The 21183-nt window shown below is 36.2% G+C and overlaps 1 protein-coding gene across 1 annotated transcript in view; it reads right to left on the bottom strand.

The window, feature by feature from the left end:
• LOC129463763 (UDP-glucose:glycoprotein glucosyltransferase 2-like) overlaps positions 1 to 21183 on the bottom strand; it is a 142415-nt gene that overhangs the window by 14690 nt on the left and 106542 nt on the right. The window contains 5 exon segments of the mRNA XM_063619093.1: positions 12639 to 12753; positions 13361 to 13521; positions 15308 to 15490; positions 18753 to 18837; positions 19957 to 20052. Coding sequence (XP_063475163.1) covers positions 12639 to 12753; positions 13361 to 13521; positions 15308 to 15490; positions 18753 to 18837; positions 19957 to 20052 — 640 coding nt within the window.

Below are 21183 nucleotides of genomic sequence, written 5' to 3'. Positions count from 1 at the left end.
GCCTGATTGCCTTGGCCAGAACTTCCAACACTATGTTGAACAGGAGTGGTGAGAGAGGGCATCCCTGTCTTGTGCCAGTTTTCAAAGGGAATGCTTCCAGTTTTTGTCCATTCAGTATGATATTGGCTGTGGGTTTGTCATAGATAGCTCTTATTATTTTGAGATATATCCCATCAATACCTAATTTATTGAGAGTTTTTAGGATGAAGGGTTGTTGAATTTTGTTAAAGGCCTTTTCTGCATCTATTGAGATAATCATGTGGTTTTTGTCTTTGGTTCTGTTTATATGCTGGATTACGTTTATTGATTTGCATATGTTGAACCAGCCTTGCATCCCAGGGATGAAGCCCACTTGATCATGGTGGATAAGCTTTTTGATGTGCTGCTGGATTTGGTTTGCCAGTATTTTATTGAGGATTTTTGCATCAATGTTCATCAAGGATATTGGTCTAAAATTCTCTTTTTTGGTTGTGTCTCTGCCAGGCTTTGGTATCAGGATGATGCTGGCCTCATAAAATGAGTTAGGGAGGATTCCCTCTTTTTCTATTGATTGGAATAATTTCAGAAGGAATGGTACCAGCTCCTCCTTGTACCTCTGGTAGAATTCGGCTGTGAATCCATGTGTTCCTGGACTTTTTTTGGTTGGTAAGCTATTAATTATTACCTCAATTTCAGAGCCTGTTATTGGTCTATTCAGAGATTCAACTTCTTCCTGGTTTAGTCTTGGGAGGGTGTATGTGTCGAGGAATTTATCCATTTCTTCTAGATTTTCTAGTTTACTTGCGTCAAGGTGTTGATAGTATTCTCTGATGGTGGTTTGTATTTCTGTGGGATCAGTGGTGATATCCCCTTTATCGCTTTTTATTGCATCTATTTGATTCTTCTATCTTTTCTTCTTTATTAGTCTTCCTAGCGGTCTATCAGTTTTGTTGATCTTTTCAAAAAAACAGCTCCTGGATTCATTGATTTTTTTGAAGGTTTTTTTGTGTCTCTATCTCCTTCAGTTCTGCTCTTAGTTATTTCTTGGCTTCTGCTAGCTTTTGAATGTGTTTGCTCTTGCTTCTCTAGTTAATTGTGAGGTTAGGGTGTCAATTTTAGATCTTTGTTGCTTTCTCTTGTGGGCATTGAGTGCTATAAATTTCCCTCTACACACTGCTTTGAATGTGTCCCAGAGATTCTGGTATGTTGTGTCTTTGTTCTCATTGTTTTCAAAGAACATCTTTATTTCTGCCATCATTTCGTTATGTACCCAGTAGTCATTCAGGAGCAGGTTGTTCAGTTTCCATGTAGTTGAGCGGTTCTGAGTGAGTTTCTTAATCCTGAGTTCCAGTTTGATTGCACTGTGGTCTGAGAGACAGTTTGTCATAATTTGTTCTTTTACATTTGCTGAGGAGTGCTTTACTTCCAACGATGTGGTCAATTTTGGAATAGGTGTGGTGTGGTGCTGAAAAGAATGTGTATTCTGTTGTTTTGTGGTGGAGAGTTCTGTAGATGTCTATTAGTTCCACTTTGTGCAGAGCTGAGTTCAATTCCTGGATATCCTTGTTAACTTCCTCTTTTGTTGATCTGTCTAATGTTGACAGTGGGGTGTTAAAGTCTCCCATTATTATTATGTGGGGGTCTAAGTCTCTTTGTAGGTCACTAAGGACTTGCTTTATGAATCTGGGTGCTCCTGTGTGGGTGCATATATATGTTTAGGATAGTTAGCTCTTCTTGTTGAATTGATCCCTTTACCATTATGTAATGGCCTTCTTTGTCTCTTTTGATGTTTGTTGATTTAAAGTCTTTTTTTTCAGAGACTAGGATTGCAACCCCTGCCTTTTTTTGTTTTCCATTTGCTTGGTAGATCTTCCTCCATCCCTTTATTTTGAGCCTATGTGTGTCTCTGGATGTGAGATGGGTTTCCTGAATACAGCACACTGGTGGGTCTTGACTCTTTATCCAATTTGCCAGTCTGTGTCTTTTAATTGGAGCATTTAGTCCATTTACATTTAAGGTTAATATTGTTATGTGTGAATTTGATCCTGTCATTATGATGTGAGCTGATTATTTTGCTTGTCAGTTGATGCAGTTTCTTCCTAGCCTTGATGGCCTTTACAATTTGGCATGTTTTTGCAGTGGCTGGTACCGGTTGTTCCTTTCCATGTTTGTTTAGTGCTTCCTTCAGGAGCTCTTTTAGGGCAGGCCTGGTGGTGACAAAATCTCTCAGCATTTGCTTGTCTGCAAAGTATTTTATTTCTCCTTCACTTATGAAGCTTAGTTTGGCTGGATAAGAAATTCTGGGTTGAAAATTCTTTTCTTTAAGAATGTTGAATAATTGGCACCCACTCTCTTCTGGCTTGTAGAGTTTCTGCCAAAAGATCAGCTGCTAGTCTGATGGGCTTCCCTTTGTGGTTAACCTGACCTTTCTCTCTGGCTGCCCTTAAGTTTTTCCTTCATTTAACCTTGGTGAATCTGACAATTATGTGTCTTGGAGTTGCTCTTCTCGAGGAGTATCTTTGTGGTGTTCTCTGTATTTCCTGAATTTGAATGTTGGCCTGCCTTTGTAGACTGGGGAAGTTCTCCTGGATAATATCCTGCAGAGTGTTTTCCAACTTGGTTCCATTCTCCCCGTCACTTTCAGGTACACCAATCAGACGTAGATTTGGTCTGTTCACATAGTCCCATATTTCTTGGAGGCTTTGTTCATTTCTTTTTATTCTTTTTTCTCTAAACTTCTCTTCTTGCTTCATTTCATTCATTTGATCTTCCATCACTGATGCCCTTTCTTCCAGTTGATCGAATTGGCTACTGAGGATTGTGCATTCGTCACGTAGTTCTCGTGCCTTGGTTTTCAGCTCCATCACGTCCTTTAAGGACTTCTCTGCATTTGATATTCTAGTTAGCCATTCGTCTAATTTTTTTCAAGGTTTTTAACTTCTTTGCCATGGGTTCGAACTTCCTCCTTTAGCTCGGAGTACTTTGATCATCTGAAGCCTTCTTCTCTCAACTCGTCAAAGTCATTCTCTGTCCAGCTCTGTTCTGTTGCTGGTGAGGAGCTGTGTTCCTTTGGAGGAGAGGTGCTCTGATTTTTAGAGTTTCCAGTTTTTCTGCTCTGTTTTTTCCCCATCTTTGTGGTTTTATCTACCTTTGGTCTTTGATGATGGCGACGTACAGACGGGTTTTTGGTGTGGATGTCCTTTCTGTTTGTTAGTTTTCCTTCTAACAATCAGGACCCTCAGCTGCAGATCTGTTGGAGTTTGCTGGAGGTCCACTCCAGACACTGCTTGCCTAGGTATCAGCAGTGGTGGCTGCAGAACAGCAGATATTGGTGAACCGCAAATGCTGCTGCCTGATGGTTCCTCTGGAAGTTTTATCTCAGAGGAGTTCCAGGCCGTGTGAGGTGTCAGTCCGCCCTTTCTGGGGGGTGTCTCCCAGTTAGGCTACTCGGGGATCAGGGACCCACCTGAGGAGGCAGTCTGCCTGTTCTCAGATCTCAAGCTGCGTTCTGGGAGAATCGCTACTCTATTCAAAGCTGTCAGACAGGGACATTTAAGTCTGCAGAGGTTACTGCTGCCTTTTGTTTGTCTGTATCCTGCCCCCAGAGGTGGAGTCTAGAGAGGCAGGCAGGCCTCCTTGAGCTGTGGTGGGCTCCACCCAGTTCGAGCTTCCAGGCAGCTTTGTTTACCTACTCAAGCCACAGCAATGGCAGGCACCCCTCCCCCAGCCTCACTGCTGCCTTGCAGTTTGATCTCAGACTGCTGTGCTAGCAAAGAGCAAGACTCCATGGGCATAGGACCCTCCGAGCCAGGTGCAGGATGTAATCTCATGGTGTGACGTTTGTTAAGCCCGTTGGAAAAGCGCAGTATTAGGGTGGGAGTGACCTGATTTTCCAGGTGCCATCTGTCACCCCTTTCTTTGAGTAGGAAAGGGAATTCCCTGACCCCTTGCACTTCCCGGGTGAGGTGATGCCTTGCCCTGCTTCGGCTCATGCACGGTGCGCTGCACCCACTGTCCTGCACCCACTGTCTGGCACTCCCCAGTGAGATAAACCCGGTACCTCAGTTGGAAATGCAGAAATCACTCGTCTTCTGCGTCGCGCATGCTGGGAGCTGTAAACTGGAGCTGTTCCTATTCTGCCATCTTCAAGACTTGTAAAATTATTAAACAATGGGGTTGAATTAGGAGCATACCATGTTTTATTTGATATTTCTTCAGAATAAAATAGCAACTCTACCAACAGTTTTTGAAGGTCAGGGTTAGCTATTGGTGATGTTTTGCTCCAGTACCTTGAGTTTGCCTGTAATATTATGCCTTTTCTTTTGAAGTTCAGAGTAAGGGCCATTAGTGGATTCATCACTTAGTTTGATATATCCAATTACCCATTTGATACTGTTCTTCAGATAGAGAGAGTGCACCATGTTTTCAATACGGTCATCTTAGATGAACTGACTTCTAGTTGACTCTCATAACAAATTCTCAGACGTGTGCATATAGACATATACACATATAATATATGCAGTACACTTGTATGTACATAAACTCACACACAGATAAGACATACACACATATATATACACTCCCGCCTCATGTTTGCCGAGATGGAAGTGTTATTCAGAATCACTAGATTGTTGTTAATTCAGTATTTAATAAGTATTATGTATTTTTCCTTTAATAATATTATGAAACCATGATTCTCAGATATTCATGTCACAATCAACTCTTAAGCAGTTTATCAGTGATTTGGGTATCACCTCCGGAGCATATTGGTAAGAAAATGAAGTGGAAATTGTCCAGAAAGCACTGTCTTCATGATGTACAAAGGGAGAGGCTGAGATGTCAAGGTGTGCAAATTGATAAGCCACATCTTCTCATAGGAAATCCCCCAAATTGAGGATTGGGGTGATAGAGGATGTTAGTTGTCCACGCACTTTTCTTACCTTGGCATTTTCAAGAGTCTTGCAGTTGCATGGTGGTGGCAGTATCTTTAAATTGTAGTTTAAGATCTATAGATCCATTGTAGCTTAGGGAGCTGATAATAGGACAATTAATGCCTAGAGGAATGACATTACGTTTCTTGGGTTATCAAGCTCAGATGGATTTGGTAAAGCTGTTATTGGCATTTTTTCTTCCTGTCTCTAGGCAAGAAAGGAATAATTCTCTCTTATTACCCAGAGAGACTTCTATGCAGAGAATTACTTATACACTTTATTTAAATGTGAATGGTTATTTAAGAAACCGATATTATGGTCACTATTTGTTACCAATACAACATTTAGATTAATTGCAGAGCAATTTCTATATAGGCATCTTGAACACCCTCTGTTGATATTTCAGGCAGTAAGTCTATACACTTATATTCCTAGTGTATGGTATAAAGAAATAATTCAGCATGGCTGAAGTTAGTACAACATTATTTCTTGGTTCACCAACAATACCTCAAAATAAAAGAAGAAAGTTTTTCTTTTTCAGTTTTGCAGTCACACTAGCCACATTTTAGGTGCTCCGTAACCACATGTGGCCAGTGGCTCCTGCTTGGGGGAATGCAAACCTGGGATGTTCCCCAGATTGTAGAAAATTCCACTGGACAGCACTCGTTTGTTCATCCCAGAGAAGGAGTTAACTTAAATAGAACAATATAGGTTGGTGAAGGAATCTGTGAAATAGTATTCATATTAGAGTTTTGTGTAAAAAGGCCATGATTATAAGTTTATCTGCTTATATAAAATAGACTAAACCAGGCTGATTCTATTATCTTTGACCATTTGTAGGGTAACTTAACTATTTAGATTCTTTTAAAATATGCTGATATTTTGTACTGAATATTTTAGGTAATAAAAACGTGGATCTTGGTAATGAACATGGGTTTTTTTCTGAATGAGGAGAGTGTATTTACATAAATGCAATATAGAATGAACGCATATGATGGAAACCCTGCCTAATCCTTAATAGCATTGCTATAATTCTCTGTAATTTAAAATTTCCTTCCTTAGTTGTGTAAATAGAATTAGTTGTGTTAAAGGAGTCATAGCAAGAAACAAAACCACTGGATTTTTATAGTCAGTTTTTAAAAAAATAGTATGTGGTTAAGACTGGGGCCACGGTAACAATTACACGAGGATGATCAACAAATGGGCTTTACTTCCCAGCTGTTTCACTGGATGGCCATGGCTAGGTACTTTGTACCTTTTTAAACAGGACATATATAATAGAATGAAAATAATTCCATTGAAACCTTATAGATTTGCTGATAATAATACCTCCATGTTTTCCTTTTTTAGTTTTCAACAGAGATAATATTTATTATATAATAGGTTATGCTCACCTTTTACATTTTTAAAGAAACATATTAAATATCAGAATAGAGAAGTGTTTCTTGTTTTTTTTTTCCAAGTGTCATTGTGATTTAGAAGCAGTTGCTGAGGAGAAGCCGTGTTAACATAACAACAGTTGATGCAGTTGCAAATCTTTCTGTTTTAAGGTTTTTAAGGGCTGAGGGTTCTCCCCACAGAGCAATCCTGGCTTCAGTACTGATGTTGAGCTCTTTAAAAAATAGTGCTGAGCCGGATCCAGGTGTTTCCCCATTGCCCAGCACTTTGATTAACCTTTTATGAAGCATCTGCCCGCAGAAATCTGGATTAGTATGCTCCCGTGTGTCTTATTAAAAGCCTGCCAGGCTTTATTGAACACTGTGTTTATACTTTCTGTTCTCTGGACAGTTTTGGTGTCTGGCAAGTATCAAATGGAAAGCATCAGCATACCCTACGTTAACAAGGATGTCTGATGTTAGCTGCTGACTTGAGTTTGGAACAGGAAATATCAAGGTTTGATGCGCTGCTTGTCAGGGAAGAATGACTGTGGTTACACATACAGGAGGGGCATTGGTTTCCCATACATAAATGCTTAATGGAGGGCCTACTTTGCTTCGTTGGGAGACATGTGAATAGAATTTTCTGCTATTATCAAATCTTTGAGATAGGGTTTCCAAGTGTGTGCCCATTGTCTAGTCTAGTCCTGGGCCCTCAGTACAGGAACCACTAGCCATATATACTATTTACATTTAAATAAAAATTAAACAAAAATTAAAATTCAGTTTTGAAGTCACACTAGCCACATTTCAAGTGCTCCACATGTGTCTGGTGGCTCCCGCATTGGGAAATGAAAACGTGGGACATTCCCCCAATTGCAGAAAATTCTACTGGACAGCACTGCCCTGAATTTTAAATGCCAGACTGACCTATACACTACAGAGTTTCTATTTATACTCTACATTTGTAAAAGGATTTCTCCAATGAGCTTGTGGATTCCTTTAGATTTACAGTATTAATATCAAAAGTATCAGCTCTTCCCTAGAGGAGCAATCAGCTCCCATTACTTCTAGCTCAACATTGAATCTTTGGGTGAGAGATTAGACTTTGATTTCAGAATGGGTTCTTGGCATAGCCAATGTTTTTTAGATACCTGGGTAACTCACAGGAATAGACTCTTGGAAAGTGATGGTAGTCTGTAGATTGTGAACTACAGAACAGTGGTGAGAAAAGCTGGCACAAAATTCCTCGTGTTTAGAAAACGCTAACATTTTTCCAGGCTATTTGTTTTTGTATTTTATAAAATTAACAAAATAATTTACTATTTATATAGCTGTTAAGATGACTTTAAATGGATGAGATACTGATTATGTTACCCTGATATTCATTTTTTACCTACATTGAATGAATGGGTTCAGGCATTTTTAAATTTCCCAACTTATATCTTTTATAATATGAAAATGTCTTTTAAACTTTTACAGTTTCATTCGAATGTTTTACCAGGAACATTTCCACCAGTTTTGCTATATCTTCCCTTCTCTTTATTCTAAATTGATAATAATTTAATTTATTAACACAGTTCCTTGGATACCAACATCTCTTGCCTAGTTTATAGCTTTCACCCACAAACTAGTTTTGTGCTCTCTAGTTTATCTCCTCTCTGGTCTATTCTCAATACTGCTACTAGCGTTATCTTGCTAAAATGCACGTTTGATCATGTCCCAAACCAATTAAAACGCTACTGTTAGATTCCCATGGCTTGCTATATTACAGACTCTTTAGCATTTTGTTCAATGCCCTATCACATTGGGTCCCTAGTTACTATATTTCAAAGGAACTGTTTTTTACTGTTTTAATCTATATTTCAAACTATTTTTTCCTATTTAAAGCATTTCTAATAAATACATAAGTCTTTATAATGAACTTTTCCCTTTCTGCATAGGTTTCTAGTTTCTCCCCTATCTACTTGTTTTCCACAATGACCATTTTACTTTACTGTGCACATTGAGGTGGTTTTCTTTCCTTCTTTCTATTTCTACATTTTCACTTATTTTCTTTCTCTGCCAGTCTTTTCAGGGAAAGAAATATTGCTTCTCCTATCAAAGTAATTAAACCAAACCTGAACTCTTAATCCATCTTTTAAGACCTGCAGTGGTTTCCCTATAGTGTGTAGGTTAAAGTGAAAAAGCTCTTTGGTGTTCCAGGAACAGCAGGGTTCCTCCCAAATCTACTTTGCCAGTGTTAGTTCTCACACTGTTCCTTCCCTGAGTGGTCCCTGCAAATGGAGTCATTCTCTGTGCCCTTGTTTTGCTTACACCCTACCTTGCCCGATAATCTTTTTTCTAAATATAGTTCTCTCCCTCATTTGTAATCATTTTTGAGCTTCCAGACAAAAGCTGTGTCCTAGATGAAGGCATTTCTGATTCCCCCAGTGTGCAATGCCCATGTCCTCATCTGCACTCCTATAAAATTTTATTGTCACTTCTACTGGCATTCATAAGCTCGCCTACTCATAGAGGAGCTTCTTGGTAACAATGTATTGCTAATTCAGCTTCTCTTATTCCCTACAATGCCTAGCACACAATCTTGCATATAGTACATGCACCAAAAAATGCATCTTGAATCAATGAATGAGTGGAATAACTTATTTCCAAGCCTGAACACTTATTAAAAGCTATTTACAAAACTACTTATTTTAAATAAAAATTTCTGAAAAACAAAACAACAACAACAACAAAAAACCTGTTGTTTTGGCTCTTCCATGAATGAATTCTGGATTAGGGTGGGGAAGTAATTAATTTCTTACTTTAACTGGTTAGATATGTTGTATTTAGATAATTACTGAAATGGTCCAGCTTGCTAGATGTACATATAGAGAGCTGTCTTATTTAATAGTAGTAATTTCATGTATTCTTTGTGCTCTGCTTATATGCTAAGATGTCAGGATTTTCAGTAGAAAGGAAATAATTTCAAATTAAGTAAACAGAGATGTGTATGCACTCAGATAAGCATGGGTTGGCATGCGCACACACAAAACACATAGCATGTGATGGGAGGAAGGAAATGGTGAAATTGAAAGATGGGAAAAGTAAATGGGCAAAAGGCAAAATCTACAGTTACACATTCTTAGAAGCCTCACTGCTGAAATAAATAGTATAAAGTAAGTTTTCTCTTTAGGCTCTTTGGCAAAGAACACTACTTAGATCAGACACCCGGATTTGTAATTGTTCATTTCATAGAGAATTCTCTGAGGCTGAATGCCTTGCCCTCTTCCTGTGCACATTCTTTGAATCCTGAGACATCTCTAATAGTCTGCTACCTAAATCAAGATAAAGCAGCACCCAAATTGTTCTACAGCAATTGCAAAATTTTTTTATTCCTGAACTCCATTTCAACTTTGTAGATATTAGTTGACCTGTCACACACAATGAGGTTGTCGTGTTTGACCTCTGTGTCCTCTGCCTATTTTAAGGGCAGAAAGTAACAGCTCAGCAGAAGTGAAGCTGAGTACCTATTCTCTGTCATGCAGCTTTACTTCTACGAAATACATGGAATTAAGTGGAAGAAATTTTATATTGCAGGAAAAAAGGATTTCCAATACCTGTTGGAGATAAGGGAAAAGCAATATCCTTTTTAAATTTGTAAGTTCAGTTGTAGTCGAGAAAAATGTATTTTGGAATATTTAACTTTTAAGTAAGCTAGAAGTTTAAAGGTACCCTATTTCAGTAATTGTTTCTGGATCTTTTACGCTAGGGAAATGAGAAGTCCAAATGCACTGCTTCTTTGGGCTATATCTCGTGGTGGATTAAACTCCTTAATTTCAGCCCTTAATCCAGGCACAGGGAAATTCAAAGACAAGAGAGTTGCCGCTTGTGTAGAATTTGCAATCTATTGGTTGCAGTAACCAAATAAGTGAAAATATGGTGACACAATGTAAGTTTGAATACAAAAGTCTACGGAGGTAGGACTGCATCTTTCTCATTCACTGCTTTGTTCCTGGCATCTAGCACAATGCTTTGCACATGGCGGAAGCTCAGTAAATATGTGTTAGATGTGATATGGGATTTTGCAGACAAGGAACTTCTAGATGTAGTACTTGATCCAGTTCATAGAGGGCTCCCCACTGGAGCCACCTGAGCAAAGTCTTGAAGGTAATGTAAAAGTCACCATGCATAGAGAAAACGGCCACCAGATGGAATTGACTGTGAAGGGCATTCCAGAACAATGGAACAGAGTGGGAAAAGCACAATAGCATGAGAGAACATGCAATGTTTCTGTTGGATCCAGGGTCAAAAGGAAAGTCTCTAGAGGCAGCAGGTCCAAATTATGACAGAACTTGGGGAATAAGTGATATATTTGCACTTTAGCATGAAGTCTACCAGGAGTCCATGAAGCATTTAGCAGAGTGGTATACTCAAGTTTGCACTGAAGAAAAATTTCACTGTGACATTGGTGTTTTGAAGGAAGGGGAGAATGGGATAATCCAGACCAGAAAATTAAAATATTCCAAATTATGATATGAAAAAGTTGTATTAGCCTATTCTCACACTACTAAAAAGAACTACTGGAGACTGGGTAATTTATCTTTAAAAAAAGATATGTAAACACATATATATTTGAAGATCTCCCAATTTTCAAGAATGATTAAAAAAATCAATTCCTTACCAGTGTGGTCTTGAATAACTCATTCATATTTTGACATATAATTTCCCACTTAATGAACATCACACTCCGGGGACTGTTGTGGGGTGGGGGGAGGGGGGAGGGACAGCATTAGGAGATATACCTAATGCTAAATGATGAGTTAATGGGTGCAGCAAAACAACATGGCACATGGATACATATGTAACAAACCTGCACATTGTGCACATGTACCCTAAAACCTAAAGTATAATAAAAAATAATAATAATAATAATAATTTCCCACTTACTAGATAAACAAAGGGACTAAGCTTTCTACATTATCTGGAGCCTCTGTTAACTCTTTTCCTTCATTTTTACTTTATTCCCCCCATCTTTATCCCAACCATACTGACTTTCTTGCTATTCCTCAAACACGGAAGGCCCACTCCCACCTTGGGACATTTACATCAGATATTCTCCTTGGCCTGCATCTGCATCAGCTTTTATGCCTCCATCTAAAATTCACTCAAAAGTCATCTTCATAGGGACATATGGCCACCCAATTTATACCTGCAAGCCCCAGCCCCTATTCACTATTCTGAACTCTCTATCATGCTTTCATGTTTTTTTTTCTCCAAAACATTTATCATCTTTAAATATTATTTTTAAATTTTATTTTTCTACTAGAATGAAAATATGAGCTAAAGAAATCTTGTTTTTGTTTTCTGATGTCTGAAGTCTTAGGAGAATATCTGGCACATAGCAGGCATTTAACAGATGAATGAATGAATAAATATGCATGGTTGTGACAAAAATAAGAAAAAAGAGTCACTTCTGCTAAAAGACTACAGAGTCTTTCGCTTCTGCTAAAAGACTACAGAGTCTTTTGCTTCTGCTTAAATTATCTAAAATGTTTCAGACGCAATAATGAGGAAATTGATAGGATATTAGGAAAATAGTGCTTGTGAGGTGAAAGAAAATGTTAAGGCAATATCAGGGTGGGGGTGCACTGGATGAAGGGAGTTTGTCTTAAAGATCAGAGAGAGAGACTTGAGCATGTTTACACCATGATAGAAGAGAGTAAGAAAAAAGAGGGTGATATGGTTTGGCTGTGTCCCCACCTAAATCTCATCATAAATGGTAATTCCCATAATCCCCACCTGTTGTAGGAGGGACCAGGTAGACATAATTGACTCATGGGGATGGTTTCCCCCACCCCGTTCTCTTGACAGTGAGTGGGTTCTCATGAGATCTGATGGTTTTAAGAGGGGCTTCCCCCTTCACTGGGCACCCATTCTCTCTCCTGCCACCATGTGAAGAAGGACGTATTTGCTTCCCCTTCTGCCATGATTGTAAGTTTCCTGAGGCCTCCCCAGCCATGCAGAACTGTGAGTCAATTAAACCTCTTTCCTTTATAAATTACCCAGTCTTGGGTATATCTTTATTAGCAGTGAGAATGGACTAATACAGAGGGTAACTAAAACAGGGCATAAAGTAGAAAGAAGAGGTTTGAGAATGGAAAAGTGAGGATAAAATACTATTAGTTTTGAAAATGTTGAGCTTGAGGTGAAAAAATTATGTGTAAGTAGAGATATCCAATAGATAATTACATAAACAGCTGTAAATTGAGAAAAAATCTCAAAATAAAAGACTTTAAAGTTTATGAGCACAGAGTTGGAACAGTCTATGTACACACACTCAAAATTATTCTGTTAACATTTTACTTACCTGATCTAGGTTTGAAAGACTGTTTGGATCTTGACTGAGAGCTTGGTACTGGCTCCTGAGCCTGTCACCTGCTCCAATTCTCCTGAACTTCTTGAGATCCACTACATATAAAGCACTGCAAAAATGAATTACTTCTTGATAGCCTATGTTGTTTATGTAGCTTTAGTTTTACTTTCCTCCAATGAATGTCTACAGTGACAGTATTAACTACAGATATCCTAGGATCTAGTAACAATTAATCCTTTCATAAACTTGCTCCTAATATCTAATACTGTTTCCCAGGAGTTTTAAGTTTGTTTTAATTTTGGTAGAACCCATAATCTTTTAGGGTCACCCCAAGCTTTTCCAAGTTGTCATGAAACTCATGGCCTTACAAAAGGCCACGAGGCTTTGAAGATATAATCTTATTTCACAAACCAAGTTTAAATCTTCTGGAGTAGTTAGGAGCCATATTACTTGGGTTTAACTCCTAGCTCAGTTATATACTAGCAGGGTAAGCCTGGGCAAATTACATAAATGCTGTATGCCTCAGTTTCCACATCTACAAAATGGAGATAATAACAGTATCTCAAAAGAGTGTCATAACCGTAAAGGCTTACAAGAGTGACTGGCATGAACACTATGTAATTGGTTGCTTTTATTGTGTAATTTTTAAGAAAACTGAAAGTTGTAATTCAATACATTATTTATTTACTAAATGGTAAGGGTCTGACTTTTCTTACCTGATATGGTATTTCCGTCTTAAAAGATGTGATGCCCAGTATCCTGTTTTCCAGAAACGATATCCATCCATTTCCCTGTGGCTATCACAAAATGGAGTATACCCATAAGGAGTTCCATCCAGATCGAAATCTCGAAGTTCTTTTAGATCATGTCTCACAATCTAAATAATTAAAATAGACTGTCTGATAAAGACTGTAAAATAACATAAGCCCTTTTTTATGGGAATCTCAAATCATTATTACTCTACTACAGAAATCCGAAGAGCTGTATTTTCCTCACAGTGCTTTCATGTAATATGAATTTACTGAATTTAACATTTATTCCTCTTGTCCTTACAGGTTAAAGGTAAACTAAAATTTATATTCCTAGTCTTTAAGACAGTGGTCTTACTCATCAACAAGAATATTTTGTTATGTCCTTTATAAACAAGTCATTTTACGAATCAGACATTTGGGGAAGGGGTTAAATATTATATAAGTGCAGAGCTCTTAGTTTCTCAATGTATAAATAACAAAATCATTCCATGCCAAATCTCCATTATTGTATGTCGGCAAAATGTTAAGTTTGAATCATAAAAAAAATCTCCTAATTATTCTAAATAGCTTGAATAAAATAATATCAATGTTATTTTTTAATACGCTCAAGCCTTCTAGAACAATATTAGTGTACACGTTCAAAGAAAGGTAGGAGGAAGAATCATATTAGATATTATGTGTGGGGCTCAGATGGGAGGATTGCTTGAGGCCAGAAGTTTGAGACCAGCCTGGGCAACACAGTGAGACCCTGTCTGTACAAAAAAAAAAAAAAAATTAGCCAGGCCTGGTGGTGTGCATGTGGAGTTCCAGCTCCTAGGATGCTGAGGTGGGAGGATGGCTCGAACGCATGAGTCTGAGGCTACAGCAAGCTATGACTGTGCCACTGCACTCCAGCCTGGATGACAGAGTGAGACCCTGTCTCTTAAAAAAAAAAAAAAGGGTGTTTAGAAATGCTATTTTCTTAGTTTTCTTTGTAATTTCATATTTATCAATTTGGAATAGAGTACAAAAATAATAATAGTTTAGAATATGAGTACATTCTAAAAAGGACTTGAAAATATACTTTTTGTTCCCCATAAATTCTAACTTATCCATTTAATTTATATTTTCATGTACATATTACTTTTTTCTTAGAAATTCTGTGTATTTTCAAATTTTTTTTCCCACTAATGATTCAAAAGCAATGCAAGGAGGGAAAAAGGAAAAGCCATAATTTTTGGACATATAAATTTTGAAAGCAGAGGGCCTTGGGTTTGTTTTTTTGTTGTTTTTGGCCAAACTTATTTGCTTTTATTTTTAGAGACAGGGTCTCACTCTGTCACTCAGGCTGGAGTGCAGTGGCATGATTATATCTCACTGTGACCTCTAATTCCTGGGCTCAAACTTTCCTCCCCACCTCAGCCTCCAAAAGTGCTGAGACTACAGGCATAAGTTGGCCAAATTTAAAATGCTCTTTTCCTTAAGTGATAGAATGATGAGAATTTGGTTATTGGTTGAATGCGAAAGAATGCTGTTGAAGGTGGAAGAATAAGAGTTGTATGTAACTGCTAGCTTTTCTAGCAAGAAGAAATTCCTAATTTTAAACAAATATCAGCCTATAATTTACAGGAATTCATTTAATTACTCTTACTATGACTAATGTAAGTATCTGTTTTAGTTCTCAAACGTAAAAAACTACTACTTGGGAGAGAAAACTTCCATGTCCTAAATAATAAATGGTACTTCTTACAATACCTTCAATTTTCCCCTGGAATTCTTTTTGTTTTTAAAGATACTTTGCCTATATATCACAATCATATCTTAAGCACTGTAATGAAGATAATAAACATGAGCAACATGAATTAATTTCTATGTTGATAGAAGTGTAAAAAATGTTTGTGTATTACTAAAAATAGTAGTTAATCTTATTACCTGGACAGCATCAACAAAAATGATTTTGTCCACTGCTAGTGGGAAAAGAACATCAAGGAAAAGAATTTTGTAACCCCAAATAATCCTTTGTCTTTCAGTCTGTTGACGAAGCCAACGGGGCCACCTATATTGAACTAGTTCGTATCAGAATCCATACTCTTTAGCCATGTGAGGAATTACTTCCTAAAAACACACACACAAAATCAACCAATATGTTCAAGAGAAAGTAGTTTTGTTTTAGAGAAAAAAATAACATTAAAAAGGTAAAGTTTCCTATAAATTGTTATAAACGAATAGGCAAGATGTCTAAATACTACTTCTATAACATACTTATTAATGAGAAATATTAAAATGCTAACAAATATGAAAACACAAGTATAAATAAAACTATATAATTTAATGTCATTAAAAATAAATGCACTATATTATTTAACAAACTTATTAATGGAAGATAAATGTTCCCATACTTTTATGGTTAACATCTGACTTGAGAAAACTGACTTAAAAAAAAGCCTCTGGATCTTGGAACACCTACATATCAAATAGTTCATGTATATGTCAACAGGTTGGCTGGTCAGAGATGTAAAGATGAAGAGAGGATACAAAAAACACAAAATAAGTTCTAAGCTGATAAATTAGATTCTATACAGGAGCTTCATGTTTGAGATATATCATTATTTAATTCAAGGATTAAAAATACAAAGCAGTGATTATGGTCTGAATATTTCATATTTGATTCAGTATCTTATAGGATTAGAAGTAGCTTATTCCCTGTTTAAAGCAGAAGCAGTTAATGAAATATACTGTGGGCTAAATTTAGTTCAAGAGCTCAAATATTGAGAGAGAGAATGAAAAAGGAATTGGAAAAGATGAATTAATAAATATAGAATTTGCATTTTACCACTTGATTCTTACTTGAAACTAGTTTCTGGTTATATGTTTAATTTTTTTCTCTGACTTTGCAAGAACAATGTAGATTTAAAATATGTTTTTTTTTTAAAGGCAAGAAGCACCAATTTTATCTGTGAAATCTTGAAATTAGGGGTACAACAGCTGCCAGGAGTCATTGTTTTGGTTTCAAAATAAAATAAATAAAACATTCAGATAAAATAAAAAGAATATTTTTTCTTCATTAAACATGTGTTCAACTATTCACTGAAACAGGCACTGTTCTAGGATCTACGGGTACATTAGTGAACAAAAGAAATATAAATTATGACCTTCATTAGGCTTATATTTTAGAGGAAGTAGGTAGAAATAAACTATTGTTATCTACAGAAAAAAGTGCTATGAAGAAAAATTAAAAGGGAGAGGGAATTATAGTTTGCATAGTGCTGTCAGAAAAGAATTATGCCTGAGTTTAATGTATAATTTTAGCAAATATTTGAATGAAGAGAGGAGGTATGACTTTTCTAAACTGGTAGGAACAAATCTAAAGTAGCTAGCGGCTTCTGTATCTGGCTGCTGGTTTACACAGATGTTTGAGTTTGTAAAAATCCAAAGCTAAATTTCATGATTTGTGCACTTTTCTGAGTGTATGTTATATTTCACTAAGAAGTTTTCAAAAGAAAAATTTTTTAAGAAAGAAACACATCACAAAAAGAAGGAAAATATTACTTCAGATACAGTATTTCTTTTGGCCATGCAGCGGAACAAGACTTTCTAATCCAGACATAGCACTATTGTTCTGGTGAATAATATCTTTTCCTGCTAAGAGAATCTTTAGATTTTTCTATCTCAGTTTATTTGGGTTAAATACTCCCTTATTCAGTGTCTGACTACTAGGAAAACATGTTAAAAATTAGTAGAAAAATAGTATAACTTCTTATCTATACTTATGGGTTCTTTTTCTTTTGTTGTTGTTTTTTTTTGTCTACTGTCAAATGAGCATAGGAGGAGACACTGTTGGTGGTAGAGGGCAAATGGGCTGTTACATAAGGTTAAGCACCTGAGGTCTGAATGCCTGGGTTCAAATCTCAGCTGTGTTTCTAATTAGCTGTTTCATCTCAGGCCTATGCTATAAAGGATGATTCTTGCTCAAAGAAAGGTATGGCCCTTCACCCTATCTCCCAGGAAATATCCTCTACCCTGGCCCTTCACCCTATCTCCCAGGAAATATTCTCTACCCTTGGAATTTCCTGACTAGTAAGAATGTCTATGTTTACCTGCAGATCTTGGACCACACTAGATATTGTATGATAATGATGTTATTTGTAGTGAGGACCTTGGGCCACAAAGCATCAGATCAACATCTGAAGGGCTTAGAGGCTAAGATTAGCCATGCAGGCTGTTAGCCAAGTCCACACAGCTGACCCTCAATAAAAACTCTGCACCCCAAAGTTTGAATGAGCTTCCCTGGTTGGCAGTACTCCATGAGTACCCTCACACATTGTTGCTGGAAGAAATAAGTGCTATCCACTGCGAGGAGATTCTACTGGGAGAGGACAATTGTTAACTTTGTGTCTGGTCTCCCTAGACCCTACCCTAAGCATCTCTTCCTTTTGCTGATTTTATTTACGTCCTTTTGCTATAAAAACTGTAACTGTGAGCACAGCTGTTTTTTGGAGTTATATAAATCCTTATAGTAAGTTATTGAATCCAAAAGTGGTCTCAGGTACCTCTCAACTGTGCAAGCTAGTTATGTAACTTTTGAATCTTGGTTTTCTTATCACGTGGGATTGTTATGAAAAACAATTGAATAACATCAGTTAAACACTTGGCATCATGCCTAGAAATATTAAGGAATAAAAGCATGCTTGGCTAGTTTTACTTCTGTCCCACTGCTTTTGGTCTAGAAAAAAAAAACTCATTTGAAATGCTGTTGAATGAGACACCAAATTGCTGTGGAGACACTAAATTTCATGGAATTTGATTATGCTGTAGGGAGAATAGGAAGAAACACGGTATACTTTGTAGCAGGAGTATAGGGCTCAGTAAAGGGTAATAGCTGTTGATCACCTGAAATCTTATAAATATAAAATGCCTCAGATCATGGTGCCCAGCAATCAATCCACTACACAGACGAAAGAGCTTTTTTGTTTCAGTACTGTAAAACTATTTTCCATGGTATAGGTATAGTCTTTGTATTTTCTTGATACTACTACTGTTTCTGCCTATCTTTGCAAAAATGACAGAAGCCATTTCTTTTAATTGAAAATCTGTATATATTTTCCATTGCCAAATTGTATTTCATTACTCATTATCATGCAAAACTACTAGTCATTCTGATTTTGATTTTACTTAAAAATATAGTCTTCTACTGTCCACTCTTTGAACATCTCTAAATAAAAATTGCACAGAATTTTTCTTAAGCTACATAAAAATACTAAATACCATTTTTTCAAAAAGCTCATTCTGAAAAGAGAAATGTCATATAAACTTACAATGATACAGATAATTTACTATTCAAACATTAACCATTCTACAAAAAAAGCTATGTACTTACTTTAAATGTCGGTGAGAGATAATTTTTTAGCAACCAGAATTTCACTGGTGTTTTGGTGTTACGCAAAACAGAGAGCATCATAATTCTGTATAAAAGAATATTAAACCCAATACACATTAACAGTAACAGGAGTTCATATGTATTTTTTAACCTTGAAGTGTTTTTTAAAATTTAATTTTAAGTTTTTAAATTTAAGTTCTGGGATACATGTGCAGAACATACAGGTTTGTTACATAGGTCTTTTAAAGGCTTTTAAATAATTGAAGCTATGAATTAGAAGAAATAAACTAAAGTATGGTTTATCAAGTATGTAATGTGTAAGGATGAATACATATACATCATGGTAGCTTCATCTGGGCGCAGTTGTCTATGACTGTGTGATTAATATTAAGTCTACAAACCCTGAAGAGCTGAATGATCTATCTATATTGACAAATTCACTGGATGGGTCATTTGGTTTGCTAACCTAAACCTCCAAATGGAAAGGATACAAATGAATCTGAAGTTCCATTTTAATGTATCAGTGCTACAATTCAAATATTTTTGAGTTATTCTCTGTGACCTTTCTATATAAACTGTTTAAAAATAGCCTTTTGTACTTTGCAATATGCATTTCTCCCCTCATTCCCTTTCTTTTTATAAAACAAGGTTTTCTTCACTGGAAAAGGATAATTTACTATAGTAAATTTTATATATATATATAGTAAATATTGTATATATAAAGTACTGTAAATATATATATATATATCTTGTGTGTATATATATATATATATATATATTCTTACCTATCCAAAATGTCTATTTGCTAGCTTTGAAGAAAACCAATATTCCAAATCAAGCCAAACTCATGAAATTTCATATTTATATATACTTACCTCATAATTTTAAGTTAAAAAAAAAAAAGCAAGGTGTAAAGTAGTATGTTCTTTACTATTTGGGTAAAAGGACTTAAAAAACTGAAATAAATACATAAATATACACACATACATATTTACGTGTGTGTGTGTGCATGTGTGTGTGTGTGTGTATCTCCTTAGCAGGGTATAAAAATAATACTATGGGTTTCCTGTGAGAAAAGGAACTGAATATCAGGGAAACAGAGGTGGGAGTTTTTTTCCCAGTGTATATTCCTTTACTTTTTGTTTGAAATTTGAACCATGTAAATATTTCTTTTTCAAAATATAAGGTTAAAAAATATACCTACCTTAAAAAACGTTCATATAAATGACAAGAAGCAACTGAAAAAATGTTTAGGACATCTTTTTCCTTTTTGTCTTCTTTATGCAAGCTTACTGTGAAACTTGGAATAAAAAAGTAATTGACATTTCTTATACATATGGAAACATTGTATGCCTAAATACTAAATATAAGCAATAAATATAGAAATGTATTTCAAAATAGTTAAGCTATAAACACTCTATAATATTTACAAACTAATATTAAAATATTTGACAATGTCATTTGAAGCTTTATGAGTTTTTAAAATTTGTAATGTGGAATATAATTATATTGTCTCTAGGTGAATGGGCTGGTATTTTTGAATTTTTGTGAGTTGCCAAAGGTTGTTTTCAGAACAAAGAATGAATTACAGCTTGACATGGCCACATCTAGTGTACTGAAACTTTAAACAGGCCAATGAGGGAAGGAACAGAATGCGTTAAGTGTGGAACTACGGCACAGCAAGAATTTATGTGGTAACAGGGTAGGTGTGTGAGTGCTGCTGATGGGGCTCACCCAGGCTAAAATATTTTTAAACCATCTACAATTTGGAGCTCCTCTGACCAAGCAGACTTTCTCCTCCACGCAGGGTGTGGAGTACCCTCTTGGTACTCTGGATGACTTCCACGACAAAGAAAGCACTAGGGAGCCATGTCTACTCACTGGTTTACATCATGGTAGCGTCATCCGGGCCCAGCTGTCATTTTCATTACATTTTTGGAGCTAGACCAGCTCCATTTCATTTTTGTATAGGTCTATTTCATATCTAAAAATGACTGAATCTTTTATTTACAGTATTCATAATGTATAAATTCATCTTTTTTTCTAAACATTTATTTTAAGATACTTTTATATAAACAGATATTTAGAATGAATCAAATTTGGTAAACAACTTAAAATGACCATCAAAGGTATTTTGCAAAATATAAATTGTTATAACAGAAGTATTTTTCAAATCTGGTAATCTCCCAAATAAGAAAAGAAGTTGATTCAGTGGCAAGAAAAAATAATCATTCTAAGTTAGGACTAAAACTAAGATGAAAAAAGTCAAAGCATCATAAGACACACAATACTATGTATCTGGAGCAGTTAACGTCCCAAAAACTTACCATCTCTGTTTCTAACAAGCATTTTGTTTTTGGTATCCTTTTTATATAGCAAGTGGCTATACCATAATTGAACAGTTATCCTTAATCATTCTTATCTATATCTT

This window comes from Symphalangus syndactylus, chromosome 15, assembly GCF_028878055.3.
Source record: "Symphalangus syndactylus isolate Jambi chromosome 15, NHGRI_mSymSyn1-v2.1_pri, whole genome shotgun sequence".
In the NCBI taxonomy this organism is placed as follows: Eukaryota; Metazoa; Chordata; class Mammalia; order Primates; family Hylobatidae; genus Symphalangus; species Symphalangus syndactylus.
Note: the sequence above shows the minus strand (reverse complement) of the source record. Positions and strands in the feature narration are given on the sequence as shown.